Source organism: Triticum aestivum, chromosome 4D (assembly GCF_018294505.1).
Source record: "Triticum aestivum cultivar Chinese Spring chromosome 4D, IWGSC CS RefSeq v2.1, whole genome shotgun sequence".
In the NCBI taxonomy this organism is placed as follows: domain Eukaryota; kingdom Viridiplantae; phylum Streptophyta; class Magnoliopsida; order Poales; family Poaceae; genus Triticum; species Triticum aestivum.
In genome coordinates, this window is record NC_057805.1 from 130,015,481 (window position 1) to 130,038,248 (window position 22,768).

The 22,768-nt window shown below is 46.8% G+C and overlaps 1 protein-coding gene across 1 annotated transcript; it reads left to right on the top strand.

Moving 5' to 3' along the window:
• Window positions 1-20,920: 20,920 nt before the first annotated feature.
• On the top strand, window positions 20,921-22,467 carry LOC123099790 (transcription factor JAMYB). Its single transcript, XM_044521879.1, has 2 exons — window positions 20,921-21,301; window positions 21,702-22,467. The coding sequence occupies exons 1-2, from the start codon at window positions 21,006-21,008 to the stop codon at window positions 22,285-22,287; spliced, it is 882 nt and encodes a 293-aa protein (XP_044377814.1). The 5' UTR covers window positions 20,921-21,005; the 3' UTR covers window positions 22,288-22,467.
• Window positions 22,468-22,768: the final 301 nt, after the last annotated feature.

A 22,768-nucleotide genomic window follows, 5' to 3' on the forward strand; every position in this document is an offset into this window, starting at 1 on the left:
TTATTTTTTGACACTACACTACTATCAAAAAGCATTTTACATTATGGGACGGAGGGAGTAGTAAATTATGTCGTTGGACGTAAAGGGGACATCTGTAAAAGTACTGTCTCGGTGAGGTGGTGAAGTTTCGGGCAAGAGTCAACGCATCAACGACTAATGACTGTTACTCGTAATCTGCGGATGGTAAAAAACATTCATCCGGTTTCACTGGATCGTCCTTGATCTCGGTCAAGCTAGGTAGAAACACTTGTGTGTGCGTATGCGTGGGTGTGGCGTACCTGGACCGGACGTGTATATGGACATCGGTACGTTTCCGTGTATTTGGCGCGTAAGAAGCGCGCGTGTGGTTCCGCGTGCTCCCGCCTGCCGTGCGTGAGTCAAGAAAGAGGAAGACCGTATGGAAAAAAACAGAGCACATAGAAAGCTTGCATTACACGTCGATCCTGGAGCTAAGATGCGCTAGCTGCATCTGCATGCAGTCTTGCCGGCGAACAAGGGCCGGGAAACACAAACTTGTTCCAAGCGAACTCTCTGATCGATACTGATGCCGATGCTTCCGGCATGTAGATGCTGGACCACGCGGTCGCCCGATTGTCTTAGACAAAGTCGTTGAATCTCGTATAAGGTCACAATAAGTTTTAAGTTTTTGTTTCTGAAACGTACCATTCTGTCGGTCGCAGTTTCTGAAACTTACAATTTTGTTGATCGCTCGTACTAAGTTTTACCAGTTAAAACTTAATGAAGTTTTGAACTCAAAACATATTCAAAATGGATCTCATTTAGATCTCAAAGAATGGATCTCATTTAAAGCTCATCGTCACAAGAAACACGAATATGCAAACGAAACTTAATTTAAAATTTTCTTTTGCGGAAAGAGTCAGATCTATTAAAGGTTCATCGAAAATACAAATCATCTCAAACACAATAAAAACTACATCGATATTCTGAGACCACCGACTGACCACTATAGCCGCCAGAAGAAGCCGTTGATGCATCGCTGTCGTCGCTCCCCTATCGGAGCCGACTTGACCTTGTCGATGACAGCCGCAAAGTCTTTGTGCACTTGCCCATAAGGACTAGCGTCTTGGAGTCGCGGTCGTCGTCGTTGAACCCTTGCATAGATCTGAAGCACCTGACATCAAATCTCGTTGACCAGAAACCCTAATCTCACCGCCCCAAGGAGAAGGTAGGAATCTACGCTGGAGCTCCGTCGACTACATCCACACAGACAAACTCGAGGAGGATCAAAGCCCGGAAGACAAACTTGAAGAAGAAGCGTCGTCATCCGTCCGAGTGTTGCACCTACGAGGACTAAAAGACCCTAGCTAACCTAAACCACTAACCAGAGCAGAGTCACCGGGATTCTCCTCCCCCCCCCCCCAACGGTCGCCAGAGCAGCGGGCATAGGAGAGGTGAGTCCACGGGTTCGGCGGTGAAGTTTGGAGTATCCACCAAGGGTTAGGGGAGGAAACAGATCATGATCCCTCAACTTAATTTAGACTTTTGGTTCAAAAGATATAAAAGAATGAAAATCGAAAGCCAAAAGAAAAATAGGGTTGCCTACCCCTGCCCATGCATGCTACAAATCCCCTCCTGATGCTTCGAGCTAGCTCTTCGTCATTCGCTCTGCGGACGATCGCACATCGTAATTAATTAGAGAAACTCTAATCTATCCTCATAACTTACTCCCTACGTTCCAAATTATTGTCGTGATTTTAGTTCAACTTTGAACTAAAACCATGACAATAATTATGCAACGGAGGGAGTGTCTTTTAGAAACTCATCCTCAAAACTTTCTTTTTGAGATAGCTAAGCACTCACTCGTCATCAAACTTAATTTCCAAAAGATCATGAATATTGGAAAGGTGGCATACTTGCATATAACACATCCTCTAAAATCAAGTTATAAAAGTTTTTTTCTTGCACTAGTTTGTCCGTACTTTGCAATGGGCATAAATATTCTAGTAGGTTACTTTGTGATTTATTTGCCCATATTATTGTGATTTTAAACAATAGCATTTTATTTGGTAAATACTTATTTCATGCACTTATTGACTTACTACGAAAGAAACATTATTTTGTTTGGTAAGTCAATAAGAGTGGGGTGGTTGAAGTGGTTTTCAAGAAAAAATGATGAAAGACGCCAAAGATGGGAGAACAAAATCAAGAAGGTAACAGAGGGGGATAACATATGTATTGTTGGACAAAGGAAGAATGGATGACGAGAACTTATGTGTTTATTAATGAGTTGAACCTTATGTCTTTTCTAAGTAGAAAAAAATATTTGTCACTTACTTTTACAAACATAAACCCTATTTCGACTACTTTTCACAACGTATTAATTCAAACCTTGATGTTTATGGCACAAACATTTCAACAAAATTTTGAACTCTTTTTGAAATTGAAACTCAAGCACAACATAGGTCCAAATGAAGCACATATTCCAATGCAAACCACTCTACATCCTACATGCCGTGTCATCATTGGGTTCTCTTAGATACTCATCTTCTAAGACATCAATCAAAGCCCTTGTAAATTTCTTCACATAGAGGATGACCATATCTTCTCCAATGCAAACATATTCATCTACATAGCCCCTCTAGACTCCATATGCCATCGCACACATTGTGGCCGCATACTTCTGCATTACACTTCCGCTAAGTGGTCCATGATGTAATAATGGCCACAATGATAGCAGTTACTGATGGAGTTATCACGTCGCCTTGATGACCTTGTGGGTAACATTCGTCTTTATGGACCACATCTCAGGCTAGTAAGATGGATGGTACGGTGTTTGGTTGGATGAGCTTCATGATGTTTGGCCGGATGGGCTTTATCAATGTTGGCCCAGTAGGGTGATTCTCTTGATGGAGACCGAGGTCACAGGCCCTCCTGTTGGGTTGAATCCTGATGTAGGGTGGAACCCTAGATGGCCGATCTTTCACGAAAGGAGCGGATCCCGCGATGAACACGAAGAACACGAGGGGAAATCACGAGGGAAAACACAAGAGACACACTCAAACCAACAAGATTCGGTCACACATATGCTAGATCCTCGAAACACAAAGAGATACACGATTCGAATCCAACAAAGGACGATACATAGGTAACCGGTTATTCTCCATGAGGAGGTCTTGAGGTCTTCCCGTTAGGGGTCTTGAATCCAAGTGGATCTTCTCTGAAGAGGTGTCGGTCTCTCTCGGTGGAGTAGATCCGGATGGATGAGCGAGGCTCTATCTCACATATGAGCTATCACAACGCTAACCCTAGAAAGAGGGAGGAGGAGGAGTATATATAGTCTAGGTGGGCAAAGGGGTACATGGGCCTCGGGCCCTTACACTGTGCGCCGACAAGGAAGGCCGGATGTCCGGGCCTTCACGAGGTGCCGGATGTCCGGGCTGGCGCCGGATGTCCGGGCGGTCGGGGCTGGCCTTGATGCTCTCTGGATAGGCGGGGTCCGGATGTCCGGGCGATGGGCCAAATGACCGGGCTGGAGGGCTGGTCTCGGTGCTCTCTGGACAGAAGGTGCCGGATTTCCAGCTATCGGGCCGGATGTCCGAGCTGGGCCGCATGTCCGGGGCCTGTAGGCACTTGGCGGCTGGGCGGCTACTGTGGGCGATGCTTCAAGGGCCGGATGTCCGGGGTCATGGCCGGATGTCCGGGGCCTGGAAGCTGTTCTTGACTCCTTCCGTTGGTTCTCTTCGTCCGTGAACTTGGGGACTTGTCTGTCTTCACGTGCATCTTCGGGAGGGTCCTCTTGATACCTAATCATGCACAACATCTTGGACTTAGGTAGTAGCCATGTCTCGAGTGGATCATATGCGATATCACTAAGGAAGGATGTCACCTCGGTCTCGAGAGCTCTAGCTCGTGCTCGTGTCATAGGTCCTCTTGGCACTTGGTGAGACGATGGTAGGTCCATTGGGATGACCATAGGATGCTCCGCATCATCTCCCCTCCCTTGGGAAAGATCCGAACTCGGATCCAAATCTTCATCACCATGGTGGGGAGAGAGATCGTTGACGTTGAAGATGTCGTTCACGGAGTACTTGTCGCGTGGGATGTCGATCTTGTAGGCGTTGTTGTTGTAGCGTGCAAGCACCTTGAAGGGTCCATCGGCTCGTGGTAGAAGTTTGAGGATGGTATGCCGAAGAGAACAAGAGCTTGATTCCGAGCTTGGCACATGAGGTTTTCCAAAAGTAGCTCAAGAACTTGACGTCGCAGTCTGAGACAATTGTCTTGGGCACTCCATGTAGGCGCAAGATTTCCCTACAAAAAAGATTTGCAACATGTGAAGCATCGTCTATCTTGTTGCATGGTATGAAATGTGCCATTTTAGAGAATCGGTCCACAACAACAAACACGGAATCCTTTCCATTTCTAGTTCTAGGTGAACCAAGGACAAAATCCATGCTAATATCATCCCATGGGTGGTATGGAATTGGAAGGGGCATATAAAGGCCATGAGATTGAGCTTTAGACTTAGCTTTGCGACATGTTGAGCATCGAGTGGTGAAACGTGAGATGTCGCGTAACATCTTGGGCCAAAAATAGTTCTTGGAGAGCATGGCAAATGTCTTGTCACGTCCAAAGTGTCCCATTAGTCCTCCTCCATGAGATTCTTGAAAAAGTAACAAACGAAGAGAAGACTCGGGGATGCAAAGTGAAGGAAATATGCCCTAGAGGCAATAATAAAGTATTATATATTTCCTTGTATCATGATAAATGTTTATTATTCATGCTAGAATTGTATTAACCGGAAACATAATACATGTGTGAATACATAGACAAACAAAGTGTCACTAGTATGCCTCTACTTGACTAGCTCGTTAATCAAAGATGGTTATGTTTCCTAGCCATAGACATGAGTTGTTATTTGATTAACGGGATCGCCTCATTAGGAGAATGACGTGATTGACATGACCCATTACGTTAGCTTAGCACCCGATCGTTTAGTATGTTGCTATTGCTTTCTTCATGACTTATACATGTTCCCATGACTATGAGATTATGCAACTCCCGTTTACCGGAGGAACACTTTGTGTGCTACCAAACGTCACAACGTAACTGGGTGATTATAAAGGTGCTCTACAGGTGTCTCCAAAGGTACTTGTTGGGTTGGCGTATTTCGAGAATAGGATTTGTCACTCCGATTGTCGGAGAGGTATCTCAGGGCCCACTCGGTAATGCACATCACTATAAGCCTTGCAAGCATTGTGACTAATGAGTTAGTTGCGGGATGATGTATTACGGAACGAGTAAAGAGACTTGCCGGTAACGAGATTGAACTAGGTATCGAGATACCGACGATCGAATCTCGGGCAAGTAACATACCGATGACAAAGGGAACAACGTATGTTGTTATGCGGTCTGACCGATAAAGATCTTCGTAGAATATGTGGGAGCCAATATGGGCATCCAGGTCCCGCTATTGGTTATTGACCGGAGAGGTGTCTCGGTCATGTCTACATAGTTCTCGAACCCAAAGGGTCCGCACGCTTAAAGTTACGATGACAGTTATATTATGAGTTTATGTGATTTGATGTACCGAAGGTTGTTCGGAGTCCCGGATGTGATCACGGGCATGACGAGGAGTCTCGAAATGGTCGAGACGTAAAGATTGATATATTGGACGACTATATTCGGACACCGGAAGTGTTCCGGAGAAGTTTCGGATTAAACCGGAGTGCCGGAGGGTTACCGGAACCCCCCGGGGAAGTATTGGGCCTTAGTGGGCCTTGAGGGGAGAGAGAGGGCAGCAGCCAGGAGGTGGTGCGCCCCCTCCCAGAGGAGTCCTAGTTGGACTAGGAGAGGGGGGGCGCAGCCCCCTTTCCCTCTCCCTCTCCCTCTCTTTCCTTCCCCCCCTTCTTTTCCTAGTAGGACTAGGAAAGGGGAGTCCTACTCCTACTAGGAGGAGGACTCCCCCCCTCTCCTTGGCGCGCCCCATAGGCAGCCGGCCTCCCCCTTGCTCCTTTATATACGGGGGCAAGGGGGCACCCAAGAACACACTTGATATACGATATTTTAGCCGTGTGCGGTGCCCCCCTCCACCAGATTACACCTCGATAATACCGTCGCGAAGCTTAGGCGAAGCCCTGCGTCGGTGGAACATCATCATCGTCACCACGCCGTCGTGCTGACGAAACTCTCCCTCAACACTCGGCTGGATCGGAGTTCGAGGGACGTCATCGAACTGAACGTGTGTAGAACTTCGGAGGTGCCGTACGTTCGGTACTTGATCGGTCGGATCGTGAAGACGTTCGACTACATCAACCGCGTTGTAATAACGCTTCCGCTGTCGGTCTACGAGGGTACGTGGACAACACTCTCCCCTCTCGTTGCTATGCATCACCATGATCTTGCGTATGCGTAGGAATTTTTTTGAAATTACTACGTTCCCCAACACAAAGTTTGTTAGCTCTCATAAGATAATCATCTTTGATGTAATAGCGTTCCCAAGATGTATGCGTCAAACACTTAGCATAAGGAATAGCAAAAGTAGGATCATGCGCATACAAGTCTTTTATGTGCTCAAAGTCAATGACATTCAATTCAAGTTTGGCGACAAGCATGCATATGCGGGAAAGAGCGTCCGCCACAACATTTTCCTTACCTTTAATGTACTTGATGACATAAGGAAATGACTCAATGAACTCACTCCATTTAGCATGACGCTTGTTCAACTTAGTTTGAGCGTTTCATGGTCGGTATGGATGACAAATTCATGAGGGCGAAGGTAATGTTCCCATTCATGCAAAACTCGCACTAACGCATATAGCTCTTTCTCATAGATGGGGTAATTGAGTTGCGCTCCAGAAAGTTTCTCACTAAAGTAAGCTATGTGGCGCTTCTCTTGCGTTAACACACCTCCTATGCCATTACCACTAGCATCGCAATGAATTTCAAAGGGTTTGTCAAAGTTGGGTAAAGCAAGCACGGGAGTGTGAGTAAGAAAATTCTTAAGCTCATTAAATGCGCTATCTTGAGATGGTCCCCAGACAAAGGGTGCATTCTTCTTACTCAAAGCATGTAAAGAAGATGCAATGGTGCTAAAATCCTTAACAAATCTACGGTAGAAACCGGCTAAACCAAGCAAGCTACGCACTTGTTGCAGGTTGGTTGGTTGGGGCCAAGTTTTAATAGCATTGATCTTAGATTCATCGACATGAACACCCTTAGAAGACACAACAAAACCCAAGAAAACAAGCTTATCAACACCAAAAAGGCATTTGTCCATATTAGCATAAAGGCGCTCTTTCTTAAGGGTTTGCAACACGGTTCTAAGTGGGTGACACGATCTTTGAGAGATTTGCTAAACACAAGAATGTCGTCAAAGTAGACCACAACAAATACACCAATATAGGGTCGAAGAACAAAATGCATGAGTCTCATGAAGGTACCGGGTGCGTCAGATAAACCCATTGGCATAACAAGCCATTCATATAAGCCAAATTTGGTCTTAAATGCGGTTTTCCATTCATCGCCTTCTTCGATGCGTATTTGATAGTAGCCACTTTTGAGGTCAATTTTGAGAAAATGGTGGCTCCGCTAAGCTCATCTAGCATATCATCTAGGCGTGGAATGGGGTAACGATAACGCACGGTAATAGCATTGATAGGATGACAATCGGAACACATGCGATATGTACCATCTTTCTTGGGAACAAGTATTACCGGGATGGCACAAGGGCTCAAACTTTCTTTTACCTGACCGTTGTCGATGAGTTGTTGTACTTGCCATTGGATCTCCTTAGTTTCCTCGGGGTTGACATGGTAGGGAGCCTTGTTAGGAAGTGGTGCTCCGGGGATGAGGTCGATTCGGTGTTCGATGCCTCGAAGTGGGGGTAGTCCCAGAGGTAGCTCATCGAGGAAAACGTCTTGGAATTCCTGCAATAGAGAAGATAACGCTAAAGGTAGATTGTGAGAGGTTTTAGCTTTTGGTGCATCGTCCTTGCACAAAAGGACATAGTGCATGACACTTGACGGGTTCTCACACACTTCTCTCATCTCACGTTTGGTGGCAAATAAGACTAAGTTTGTCTTGTCGCTCATCGCGGAGGCACTCAATTTTGGCTTGTGGCGCTCACTCTCTTTTAGGTGGTTCTCTCTCTCACTATTCTCTCCATGATGGGTGGCTTGCTTGTCGGCGATCACTTGACTTGGAGTCATAGGTCGTAGCACGTACTCCTTCCCTTTCATCTTGAAGCTATAGTGGTTTGTACGCCCGTTGTGGATGACACCTCGGTCGAATTGCCATGGCCGTCCAAGAAGGAGGTGGCAAACGGACATCGAAACGACATCACACTCCAAAGTGTCTTCGTATGCTCCGATCTTGAAGGAAACTTGTACCATATGCTCGACTTGGATAGTGTCGTAGTCGCTTAGCCATTGAACCTTGTAGGGGTGCGGGTGCTTCATCTTGACCAATTGGAGCTTGGAGCATAGTTCTTCACTTGCCAAGTTATGGCAACTCCCTCCATCGATGATGACCTTGACGGACCTTCCATTGATACCGGCCTTGGTGTGGAAGATATGGCATCTTTGGTCTTCGTCTTGTTGATGTTGAAGAGTCAAGACCTTGGATACAACGAGAGCGGGGCTAAAAAATCGTCACAAAAGACTTGATTATCTTCATCTTCGTTCACTTGTCGGTGCATGGCCACTTGCTCAAGGGCTTCCATTTCCTCTTCACTCATGGAGTCATAGGTTCCATCGTCGTTGAGGATCATGGTGCGCTTGTTGGTACATTCAAAGGACTTGTGGCCTCGGGCGCCACATGTGAAGCATTTGAAGGAACTTGTCTTGATGGTCTCATCGGTTGGAGTAGATGATGATGAAACTCTCGGCTTGAAATTGCTTGTTGTAGGAGGACGACTTGAGGTTGTCAAATTTTTCTTGTGACTTGACTTGTCGCCGTTGCTTGTAGATGGCTTGGTTGAGGTAGAAGGTGTTGAAGTCGTTGAAGCTTGGTTGTTGGAGAAGCCATAGGACTTGGATGAGAACTTGGCATACTTGAAGTCATCTTGCACTTGACGTTCCGCTTTGGTAGCTTGATGCACTAGCTCGATGAGGTTCGAGTATGGTTGGAAGTCGACGATCTTCTTGATAGGATGATTGAGTCCGTTCAAGAAACGTGCCATAGTTTTCTCATCATCTTCCGTGACATTGGCTCGTATCATGGCAATCTCCATTTCCTTGTAATATTCTTCAACGCTCTTGATTCCTTGCTTGGAGTTGGAGTTTCTTGAAGAGGTCGCGGTTGTAGTAGGTTGGTACGAAATGTGCTCTCATGACATCCTTCATTTGCACCCAAGTTGTGATGGGTGGTTCACCTCTTGCCGCTCGGCACTCATTGACTTGTTCCCACCAAATGAGGACGTAGTCTTGGAACTCAAGGGATGCCATCGCGATCTTCTTCTCTTCCTCATAGTTGTGCAAGCGAAAGATTTTGTCAACCTTCAATACCCATGAAAGGTACTCTTCGGGATCATTGCTTCCAGAAAACTTGGGCATGGTGAACTTTAGCTTGCCGTAGCGTTGCTCTTCATTGTGTTGGGGTCGGGGATGATGACGTCCTTGACGAGGAGGATTGTCTCCCTTAACTTGCTCTTGTCTTGGAGGATTTCCACTGTCGTCTTGCTCTTGGTGAACTTGATGTTCTTGTCGAGCTTGTGGAGGAGCTTGTCGAGCTTGACTATGCACGCGAGCTTGATATATCGTTCTTGAACTTCATCACGAAATGCTTCTTGTTGCTCACGAGCTTGTCGGTTGCGCGTGGCTACGGCTCAACTTGAATCTCAGAGGGCACGTTGCGCCTCAAGTGCTTGAGCTTCACGTAGTTGTTGTTCTTGGCGTTGTGCCTCGGCATCTTGTGCATCTTGGTGTTGTCGCGCACGCTCTTCCTCGTGTTGTTGGCGTTGACGTTGCCGTTCTTGTGCTTGCACGAAAGTAGCTTGGTTTTGACGGTGTCGATGTTCTTGCGCGTGAGCTTGCTCTTGAGGGTCGTTGTCGTGTAGAGGATTTCGGTTTGCTTGACAATCTTGACGCGCGACACGATGAAGAGTGTTCGATGTCGGAGTACTTGAGACGGAGATGGTGTCGTCGGAGTGTCGACTCGAGCGGCTCCGTCTTGAGTAGGACGAAGTGGTAGAAGAGCGGTTGACCAACAAGGCACGATTCTCGTCCATTCTTGCGTCATTTTCTTGTTTGTGTTCATCGAGCTTGTTGTCGAAGTAGTCTCTTGTGCGTTGCTCGATAGTCGCAAGTCGGTGGCGAGATGGTCGATGCGGTCGCTCATTGCTTGTTGCTCTTGATGCAAAGCTCGTTGTGTGCCAAATAGGTGGAGTTTGGTGACGTAGTTGTTCGGGTCGTCGTCTTGCTCAAGGAAGAGTGGGTTGGTAGAAGAACTTGGCCTATCCATCATTCCAAGCAAATATGTGAGTGGGAGAAAGAGAAGAACTTATACCAAATGTACCTTGACCGATGTTGAAGACGGATCAATGATCACTCAATGTGTAACAAGGAAATAGCACAATTGGTACCAATTCTTGTCGGTTTCTCACACCTACACAAATAAAGCTTATAGTGGAGATTGGTTAGGATGGTGGCACAAAATTTGATGCAATCGTTAGTGAGCCTCAATAATGTTGGAAAAGATCCACAAATTTGCAAATGCAATAAGTAGACCAATAGCAAGATATGGTACACTGAAACACACACGCAAATAGATAAGTGGGGTCGTGCAACCAAGGAATGATCCAAAATGTGGAATCCACGAAAATGCCCTTGTTGCAGAACACTAGAGGGACGCTAGCACGATTGCACAATAGGCGGATACGAAACTTGTGCACAACCTACTAAGGAAAAATGCAACGACTTCTATCCCAAGTATGCTATATTTATGGTTTTCCGATGGTATGATCCAAGATGATCGAGTATGACAATCTTAATGTAGTATGATGCTATGGTTCTTGCTTATAAGCTCTTTGCTTATCTTTCCCGTTTGCTTAAAAGCTTGTTTGGCTCTTTGTCTTTTGAGCTCTTTTCTCATGCAAAACTTCACGAACCAAGATAGCAATTGTGTATATGCGATGACAACCTTGTGACACAAGAGATGATACCAAGATATGCACCACTATGATATGGTATGTATGCTATGGGAAGTATGATCACTAATGTGCAGAAGTGACATTGCCAGCAATACTCAAAGGATAGTCTCGATGGGTAAGATACACAAAATTGGGCTATGGTGGTTATCAATGCAACGGCAAGAATGTAAAATTATGGGATATCACTATACCAAGATGAGGTTACCGTTCTTGCTTACGGTATGGTGTCAAAATGATGGAGTGGTCGTTGTTGATGACGAGTCCGTGGCGAAGATGAGCAGCGGTGATGTTGATGTTGAACCGTACCTAAATAGCCGAAACACAATAGGACACGGCAACCGCAACTCAAATTCTCAAAGAAAAATGTGTCAAAATTGTCAGAATTGGTAGTGGATAAGCGGTGCTGGTGTTTGCGGAAAGCGGTGGTGCTATACAGAAGGGATGGTGGTGTGCGGGAGAGTAAGAGGGCACCAGATCAAAATTAGGCGAAAGTTAGGCGGAAAATGAAGTGGTGGATGGAAGTGATGCTGTCAGGGGCCGGATGTCCGGGATTGTGGGCCGGATGTCCGGGGTGGCCGGATGTCCGGGGGTCGGGCCGGATGTCCGGGCTCTGGATCCGTGGACAAACTCGATGTACTCCGCGTGGAAGAGGCAAATTCGGGGCAAAATTCGGGAGATTTTGTGGATGGAAATTGGGGAAAAGATGGGGGAAAGCTAGATCTACCTGCAACACACGAAATCCGTGGATCAGATCCAACAAATCTTCATCACACCAACAAATCACAAAAAAAATTGGGAGGCTATTTCTGTGGGGAATTTTTGAATTAGGGACAAAATCAACAAAACAAGGCTAGAGAACGAAGATGAGAGGCTCCGAAATCGTGATCAACATGGCTCATGATACCAAGATGATGTAGGGTGGAACCCTAGATGGCCGATCTTTCACGAAAGGAGCGGATCCCGCGATGAACACGAAAACACGAGGGGAAATCACGAGGGAAAACACAAGAGACACACCCAAACCAACAAGATTTGGTCACACATATGCTAGATCCTCTAAACACAAAGAGATACACGATCCGAATAAAACAAAGGAAGATACATAGGTAACCGGTTCTTCTCCACGAGGAGGTCTTGAGGTCTTCCCGTTAGGGGTCTTGAATCCAAGTGGATCTTCTCCGAAGAGGTGTCCGTCTCTCTCGGTGGAGTAGATCCAGATGGATGAGCGACGCTCTATCTCACATATGAGCTATCACAACGCTAACCCTAGAAAGAGGGAGGAGGAGGAGTATATATAGTCTAGGTGGGCGAAGGGGTACATGGGCCTCAAGCCTTACACTGTGCGCAGACAGGGGACGCCGGATGTCCGGGCGTTGGGCCGGATGTCCGGGCCTTCACGAGGTGCCGGATGTCCGGGCGGTCGGGGCTGGCCTTGACGCTCTCTGGATAGGCGGGTTCCGGATGTCCGGGCTGGAGGGCTGATCTCGGTGCTCTCTGGACAGAGGGTGCCGGATTACCGGGTATCGGGCCGGATATCCGGGGCCTGTAGGCACTTGGCGGCTGGGCGGCTGCTGTGGGCGATGCTTCAGGGGCCGGATGTCCGGGGTCATGGCCGGATGTCCGGGGCCTGGAAGCTGTTCTTGACTTCTTCCATTGGTTCTCTTCGTCCGTGAACTTGGGGACTTGTCCATCTTCACGTGCATCTTCGGGAGGGTCCTCTTGATACCTAATCATGCACAACATCTCGGACTTAGGTAGTAGCCATGTCTCGAGTGGATCATATGTGATATCACTAAGGAAGGAGGTCACCTCGGTCTCGAGAGCTCTAGCTCGTGCTCGTGTCATAGGTCCTCTTGGCACTTTGTGAGACGATGGTAGGTCCATGGGGATGACCATAGGATGCTCCGCATCAAATCCTTATCATGGGCTTACCCTAGGGGACCCGTCATCATAGGGATTTTTAAATTGTGTTAGATAGATCAAACCCCAGATGATCTCAATTATTTAGGAATTAAGAGTTTTCTAGGGATGGGGCAAGAGTTGTCCTTAGTTTCCGGTCATTGTTCTCGCATTGCAGGGGCTATAGTTATTTTTTTTGAATCATTTAAAAGCTCTAGGTGCCGATTTAGTTAGAAAACTATATTGTCCCAAAAAGGGTGTTTTTATTAACTCATAATGAGGCATCAAGGGGATACAAACACCATGAGTATGTATCCGGCCTCTGCATAGCATACAGTCAACACGACCACACACACAAAGGACCACACACGCTAATAGCAAAGCCATAGAATACCATCTCTATGCCTATGGGGATAAAAAAAAAGAGGAGCATTGGTCCTCGTCGAGCATTTGTAGCCACTGAAAATGATGTAAGCGCAAATGGTCCAAACATGATATCAACGCGATCGAGCTATAAATCATGCACACACCAAGCAAATAGCCAGGCACAAAGCCATTGATCACATGGCGAGAGATGATGCTACCACCAAAATCCCACCTTGTAGATAATCCGATAATCCCACCCTTCCGTCTCTAGTGTTTGTCAGTGGTAAATCTGGGCACCCCAGACAATACACACGAGCTATCACTATCCTGCCAAGTTAGCGATTATCACCGGCAAATTTCCACACACCATAATCGTAACGCGGTGCCTCAACGAAGGTTTGCCGCTGCCCGCCTCAATGCCTCCGCTTCCCAAAACAAGGCACCGCCGAGACATGAAAATGTCCGCCGCATCACGATCCTGCCACCATTCATTGGCCCCCATAGCGAATGCAACTCCAAAATGACGACATCACTGACGTTGTTTGATCCGAGATCACCCAAACCTAGGGTTTCCCCAGAGCAGCAAACAGGTAGCGAGAACGACATCGCGACACCTTCAACAAGGTATATGACTATATAAAGTAAAGAATGGTTCTTGACATACATAGTTCCTTTCATGAAATGAGTAATCCATAGATTTATATTCTAGAAATAGACTTCCCTCCCGCTTTATAAATGAAGCGTCAACCAATGATTGATATTCTCTATAAGCGTTCAAATTGTTGGTGTAAAAATAAACGTTAAGTAGCTTGTTTTTAAGATCTTAAATAGCTAGTCATTTTCTGAAACCTGTTAGATGAAACAGTCTAATTGGCACGTGTAAAGAACTATAAATTCGATCCTAAAAAAAAGAACTATAAATTCTGTGCTGCCTGCTACTTGCAATCGAGATTCCAAGGGGTTAAGAGTAAGTACTCGAGTTCCTTTCTGTGCTGCCTGCTACTTGCAATCGAGATTCCAAGGCTGCATATTTAAAGATCTAACGGACTGTATCACATCACCTTGACATTAACTTGCACATAAGCCTCCTTTGGGAAAAGCTTTGGGTTACATCAAAGAAAGCAGAGGGAAATGCAAACCCTAGCGATCGACCACTTACATGGATGTATGGATGCAACGCCACACGCCATTAATTCAAGCCGGCGTGCGTGAAACCGATAATACGGTAACTTGCAGTACAGTACTACCTCTGTTCGGACACGATTGATGCTTTATATGGAGAAGAGTGTGTAGTCAAATTTATCTATTGGTTTATTAATTTAGTTTGATCTGGCATAATAACATTTATATTTAAGAATGTTTTCATATCTTAATACGGCTTTCAAAACAAAATTGAATCTAACGATTAAAGTTGCATGTCAAACACTCACATATTTCAAAAATTCTTGAAATAGGTTTCCGCCCTGCTTTAATATAAAGCAAAGATCAACGTACATCATGTATCCAAACACTCGAATTCGAGTCACCCCCCGGGGGGGGGGGGGGGGTCACCCCCGCGCGGGCGGCCGAGGGGCCCCTACCCCAGCTGCCGGTAACCCCCTCCTTTCCCTTCCTCCCTCCGTTGCCACCGGTGGTCGGCGCCGGGTAAAGCCCGTACGTGCGACGGCGGCGGCGGAGGTACTGCTCCCTCCCGCGTGTTATAGGGTTGCGCGCGGCACCTTGACTCAAGGGTGTGGTCCAGATCTAGATCGCGACGGCGCCCTGATCTGGACAACAACGGCCGGCCAGCGTCCTAGTGGCGGCCGTGGCTACAGGGCTGGCGCTGCCCTTCCCGGTCTAGGGTAGAGGGCCCTGGATTAGGGGCGGCGGCCCGGCCCCTAGGATGGCCTCCCTGTCCGGTGGCGCGGTGGGGCGGGTGGGCTGCCGGGGATCAGATCGGGTGGCCGGTGATTCACCGGTGGGTTGGTGCGGCGACTTGCGGCCCTGGCGGCTAACGGCGCCGAGCTACTTCATCCTCCAACCCATGTTGCGTGCACTCCGTCTTACCGGGCATGGTCGCGCTGCTAGCTGGTCACCGGGTTGGGACGGAGCAGGGGTGGGGATCCGGATTGGAATAATTCCCTGGTCGGTTCCTGTCGGCCGCGACGGCGACGACACCCGTGGTTGCCGTTTTTCTTCTTGGAGACGTCATTCGGGTCCGCCCTACCTTTTCCCACCTCACGGTCTCTCGGGTGAAAACCTAGGGCAGCGATGGCACTCATGGCATCATGTCCTTCTTGAAGGCGTCGTCATGAGAGCTATGTGGCGGCGGGCACCGCCTGGGTGCGTGGGCAGTTGCAGATGGTGTGCCCTTCTTGCTCCAGGTGGTAGTTGTTCCGGGGAAACCCTAGATCCAGGTCTCCCGGATCGGATGATGACGGAGACTTTGGTGCCGTTCTCCCTCCTGGAGGCATCGTTTTGGAGCAGAGGTTCACTGGATGGGCCAACAGGTGGAGCGGTGTTACATCGACTGCATTGAAGTCGATGGGTCTCGGCGGCGTGGAGCAATGGAGTCTCAGAGTTGGACGCGGTTTGATGGAACGCACGTAGGCTGGTGGCGTTGTTTGGTGTCGTGGTGACGTCGACGGCAGAAGTGACTGACTATGCAGTGATTCCTCCTGAAGACAATGGCGGTGGCGGATCCTAGAGCATGCGCATGTGGTACATGTTACGGGACGCCTAGACTGCTTGGTCTTAAGGCCACTGAATTAGATAGTGTCGGTTATACGGACATGGCACATTTGCATACTTGTAGGTGCAGTAACTTTGTTCATCTAGAAGGTGGTTTTGGGTTGATGTTGTATTGATTTTATCAGGCTCTGGTGAATAATTAATGAAGATGGTTGTGTTCATTATGCTGATATAGAGGTAGGGGTAATCTTTTTTATTAATTTTTAATCCAAATACTCCCTCCATTCCATAATATAGTGTGTTCGCGCTTTTCAAGATTTAAGTTTGACCGTAAATTTAACTAACGAGACCGACTGCGACGGGAGCAAAAATTATATCACTGAATTTATATAGAAATTTACGGTCAAATTTGGATCTCGGGAAGCGCGGGCGCGCTAAATTGTAGAAGGGAGAGAGTACTGTATATCTGTTTATAGATCAAGAGCGTACGTCCTTTCATTTTGGTTGGGTGGTTCAGATCACGGCGCCCGTCGAAGCGCGTCTTTCAGAATTCAGATCCAGCAAATTCCGATCCACCTGCGGTGCGCAAGGAAAGCAAGCGAAACCGGTGTGACACGCATTGATTTCCCCTTACCACGAACGCCCACTCCTCATGGCTGTCACTGTTGGTGGCTGATGATCATGTCACCAATGATACATCAGTCGACATTGGCAGATGATAAGCTCAGCTTGCGAGTGGCGTGTCATTGCTAATCTTCATATATGGCACCCCTCGACCCTAGCTTTTGCTCGCTCATGGTGTGTTGTCCATTCACAATGCCTATTTGGGAAAAGGCATCTTTATCACTTTGCCTCCAAAAAAAATGGAGGATAAACGACTTTAGACGGTAGTAGCTTGCAGGCATAGATTTTTCTATGGGAACTACGGGAAGGAATATTACGGAAGTGATGTGCACCACTGCTCTATCTCACATTGTTCACATGGGTTTGTTTGCAATGGGAGATGGCATTGCCATCACTAGTGATTGCGATGTGTTTAATACATGAAAAAATAGATGGGCACATCAATGGGATAGCTAGGGGGGATGTAACGCTGGATAAGATGTTATTTTTCCCTATTGAATCATAGCGAGGAAGGTCGTCGGAGCCATCAAATCTCGAACTCAATGATCCCCAAATCGACCACGATGGAGTACATAATATTCTACGTCGATCACACCTTTGGACGAGATGTCTAAGAGCTCTTCTTGGGCCATCTCTATCCGTCTAGTCTAACATTTTTCCACCTACAAATTCTTGGTCAAGTTTTTTTCCACATAAGATGAACACTTTTTTTAGGGGATATTTTTCTTAATTTTCTCAGATGCTACTGACGCTAGATGATCCACATTAATTTGTATATCTAGACAATTTCCTTTCTTTTAAGGTAAATCCCGAACCTTTGCAATGATGTAGAAAACAACATATGCATCATTGTGATGGACACAACCATTTTATATTAATTACTCCATCCGTTTCATAATGTAATGCATGTGATTTTTTTAAAAGTCAAACCTCACGAACTTTGATCAAATTTGTAGAGCAAACATTTACATCTAGAATGCCAAACACGTATCATTAGATTCATCGTAAGATGTAGTTTCATATTTTATATATTTGATATTGTACATATAAATAATTTTCTCTATAAACTCGGCCAAAATTTGTAAATTTTGACTATCGAGAAAATTATACGCACTACATTATGAAGCGGAGGGTGCAGTAAGCAAACTACAAAAAAAGTAACTACGACTAAACCATTATAAAACATGAAATAAATTATTCGACTTATTTTTTGCAGCAACGCTTTCAAGAAGGAATAGTCGTCCTTGTACCGACGTCCCCACGTCCGGCCAAAGACGGTCAAAACAAGGTTTTCACCCTGATTGTGGTAACAACCATCAAAGGTCAGCACAGCAACAAGGAGGCAACACCTTCAACAAAGATAACGATGCAAGTCCGTCGTTGTAGCCAAAAAGAGAAAGAGTTTCACCCAAACATGACCCATGTCTCTTGGGGGGGTGTGCATGACGTGGTGTGGATCTAACCGTGGTCACCCCACACTTGCACAAAACGACATGTAGCATTCGCCATGACCCCGGGGTCATTGCCCCAGCATCCTCCGTTCGAGCCGCCACTGCTTTATTGCCTGCCATCCGACCTTATGCCCGCAACCTACCAAGGCCACCACCCCGACATCCACGACTCGAAGCCTGCTCACACCGTCGCATTTCATCAACCCCCACATGTTGTCCCAATCTCAGCCGCCGTTGACAGATCCAGATAAGTAGGCACAATGATTGTCAATTGGTAGGAGCAACCCTCCTAGCAATCGTAGGTGGAAGCTTGGTGGGTGTTAGGAGGGATGAGATCGCCAATCTGGTTAACCGGAAGGTTTCTTTTTTCCCATTAGTAACCTTTCTTTTGCGGGAAACACTTTCGTTCTATTCATCAACTGTCATGGCACTACAAAGAACACCAAAAGTAACCAAAATAACATCCGGATTTCTTAACCACCTAGAGACAACTACAAATACTAGAGCGAGCCAAAGGCACCCCACCGTCGTTGGAAGCCGGGTAAACCTTGTTGTAGTAGACAGTTGAGAAGTCGTCGTGTTAAGGCCCTACATGACCAGTGTACTAGAACAACCACAACTGTCGTGATAAAGAGAAGTGTATTTTAGAAGAATGTAATATGTAGACACACGAACACAGATGAACAGGGACTCGATCCACGGAGATTCATCAAAGACCAGCATTGACTGAATCGCACGAGGTCTCATGCCCTCCAACGATGCTATGCACACCGCCCGAATGAGGAATGGGCGGGAAGGACTTTATTCCATCTTCACAGAACCAACGTTGCCTCGCCGTTCTCAGCAGGGCACAAACCCTAGACGACCCCAAAAAACTAAAAACAAGGCAGGAGCCCTCGCATCGGCAAGGGCCAGGGTCCAGTGCACCTCATTGCCCAAGGCCACAGGAGATGAGGCAGACGAATGACGGCACCTACTGGAGGCAGAAAGCCCTCATCACTTTTCTTGGGGTGGAGAAAATATAGAGATACTTTAGAACACATGTCTAACACGGTTGGTTTGAAAAGATTTAGGCTATTGTCGACTTGCACATCCGTCCATTGGTCATCATGGACGACCAACATACTTTTTGGAAAAGAAAAAAGCAAGCACAATTTTAGTTAATGGAATTTAGTCTTAATTGGGAAAATCAAATACAGTATGACTTTTTTCGATGAAAAATTAAGTATAACTCACTATTGATGGTCTTTTTTGCGAAAAATATTAATGCTACTTTTTTCCCGGGATAATGGTACTTTGATGGCTCACATGGGCAGAGTTGATAGTGCCACCTTTTTTTTGGGAATTGATAGTGTCATCCTGATATTTGGGATGTATAGGTTGCTGACATAAATTGTGTTCGAAAATAGCTTGTACACAGGTCACATGCATCCGTCCCGAAGTAACTAATCCTTCTGCAATTTTATTTTTTTGGCGAAAACAGCAAAGAGTACTTGCGATGCTAATCTTGAGGCAGCTCGTGCAGAACATGCGTGCGTGTTGCCCTCAATATGCAAAGAAACGTGTGCACAAGTGTCCATATGAATAACAGAGGTTATACTTTGTTCATCGTTTTTGTTCTGAAAACATAATATAGTCGCGGACCCTCATAAACATGTAATACACTCATCTTTACGAAAGCACGCATGCACATACTACCCCTATGAGCATCTCTGAAAAACTGAATCGACGTGTTTTGAAATTGATGAAGTCATCAGAAACGCCTAACTATCGACGGAAACGTCGTCTCCCACTGAAAGAATATCCCACCTTCATAAGACATCAAAACATTAAACCTAAAATTTGAATATTGTTTGCTATTTAAAATATATCTATCCGGTAAGAAATGCTTATCTACCATGCACCGTTTATACATGCTTTGATCTACCGTTAAATATGTTGAAGATGCATGCGCCTATTTTTGATGATACACAGACGAAACACTACTATGCACTTTGAAACCTAACTGGATTGGTTAAAATTTAGCGATAAATAATTTCTTAATGTTACACACTGATATATTAAATCCCAATTTGAACTAAAACCATGTCAAGTATTTTCAAACGGAGGTAGTAGTGCACTATGAAACAATAATAGGAAAACAAACATTATGTGATAGCCTGAAACAAGACAAATAACGATAAAAGAACAAGGCTTGTGACGACAGATGGTGGATCTATGCATGGTATACACCATGCATAAATGACTCACACTACGTGTGCTTTATTAATTTAGCAATCCATCTTTCGGAATATAGAAAGTTATAATAACATCATATTTATACTAATCCTTAAGTAGTAACCATGTTTTTTTTAAGGAGGAATGCCTCCGGCCTTTAAGTAGTAACCATGTATTCCAGGTAACACAACTATAAGACATACTAACTTTGCAATGAACAACAAATTAAATTTGCAATGAATATCGTATTGTGCGTACACTTTCCGAAAAAGTTTGAGCAGTGCATCGTAGCATTTCTTCCGGAATAAAGTACTATGCGTCACTTACGATATTTCTTGGTCGAAAATCATGTTATGTTGATACGAAGCACAAAATATTTTGCCCAGATAAAAGGCAAGTTCGTGGCAGAGCCGTAGAAGACGGCAATGTACGTAACTGCCGTATGGCGAGTGTTACAGAAGATCCTGCTGTGTAGGCGAGTGTGTGTGATCCCTCCCCCGGGTCTTCTCCTTTTTTACATTCTCTTCTCCACTTTCCCTTTTGCCTTCTCAAAACCCTATAAATGGCGTCCCAGTCTCTCTCTCCCCCCGAATCCCACCTAGCTCATCCGCGCTTCTCTCTCTCTCTCTCTCTCTACATCTGTCTTGGATCCTCCACTAGCTACGTCGTCCATGGATGTGGTGCTGCAGAGTCGTAGCAGCAACAGCATGGCGGCGGAGCCGGAGGAGGAGGCGGAGCTCCGGCGGGGGCCGTGGACGGTGGACGAGGACCTTACGCTGATCAACTACATCGCGGACCACGGCGAGGGCCGCTGGAACGCGCTGGCGAGGGCCGCCGGCCTGAGGCGCACGGGGAAGAGCTGCCGGCTGCGGTGGCTGAACTACCTCCGCCCCGACGTGAAGCGCGGCAACTTCACCGCCGACGAGCAGCTCCTCATCCTCGACCTACACTCTCGCTGGGGCAACCGGTAATTAATCAGCCCTTCCCCTTAATCACCTTCCGTTAATCTTCGCACCATCGCGCTGCAAATCGTGTGGCGACACGCGTGAACGTACTGTGCATGCTAGCCGGGCGATGAGCTGGAAAGTTTGAGGGGCCGATTGGGCCGGTGATGGGGAATCGATTAGACTCGTGTGAACACGTCCATGTCAAGCCCACTAGCTTGATCAACTCCCTGACGTACCTGGACGTGGACGCGCATCCCGGCCCGGCTCTTCACCCACCCACCGAATGATGGGATGGGTGCATGGCACTGACGGCGCTGTACTAGTTTGGGATTCGCACGCCTTCTTCCTTGCTGACCTCATCGTCGCCGTCTTCTGTAATCTCCATGGGTAGTTAATCACTTTTGGGATTAATGGCTGCAGGTGGTCGAAGATCGCGCAGCACCTCCCCGGTCGGACGGACAACGAGATCAAGAACTACTGGAGGACCAGGGTGCAGAAGCACGCGAAGCAACTCAACTGCGACGTCGGCAGCGCCACCTTCAAGGATGCCATGAGGTATCTCTGGATGCCTCGCCTCGTCGAGCGCATCCACGCCACCGCCGCCCCCACCGGCGGTGACCCCACAATCGGCGACACCTCGTGCGCGTCAGGGGTCACGTCGATGGCCACCACCGCCGCCACCGCCACCACATATCCCGAGAACAACTCTCCCTCCAGCGCGGTCACCACCAGCAGGTCGGCATCGTCGGGTTCCTTCACGTCGGAGCTCTGCGGCGAGGAGAAGAACCTGCATGTCCATGGCAGCGGCGAGAAGACAACGAGCGGCGGGGACTGGATGCAGGACGCGGACCAAGAGTTCTGGGCCATGCATATGCAGATCCAGCCTGATGAGGGTGGTCTTTTCCACGTCGACCACGAGCTTAGCGGATGGGTGCAGGGCTTCTCCGACGTCGGCGTTTCGGCTGACAATCTCTGGAGCCTCGAGGACATATGGAAGATGCAATGAGTTTTCCAGTTATTGAGGAGCGATTTTTATACTTATACATGTGTATCATCATCATACAACTAATAGATATTAGATCATATACATCCGAGTAAGGATGGCGGCAAACTTAACTAGCTAATTAATTACTAATATTTTTTAGAGCTAACTTTATATAAAAAGTGTAAGGCACTTGAGTTTCTTCGTTGGATCTTGTTTTACCTTTTGTGCCTTTTTCCACCCATGAAGGGTTGTTTTTCCTTGTGTGGCTCAATGGCCGAAAGGAGAGACGATGACAGTGTTATACTCCTGTTTGATGCATATCTAAGAAGAACTGCACAATTGATGATTGGTTTTGGTGCCAAAACTGGCAACATGTATGCATCTCTTATCCTTGCATATTTTTTTATTCTGCCAAGTATAGCTTGCTATGACAAGTTGCGTCTCAACTCTCAACGCATTTGACATTTCCACGGCATGGCCTATGCTCTACCCACTAGCTATC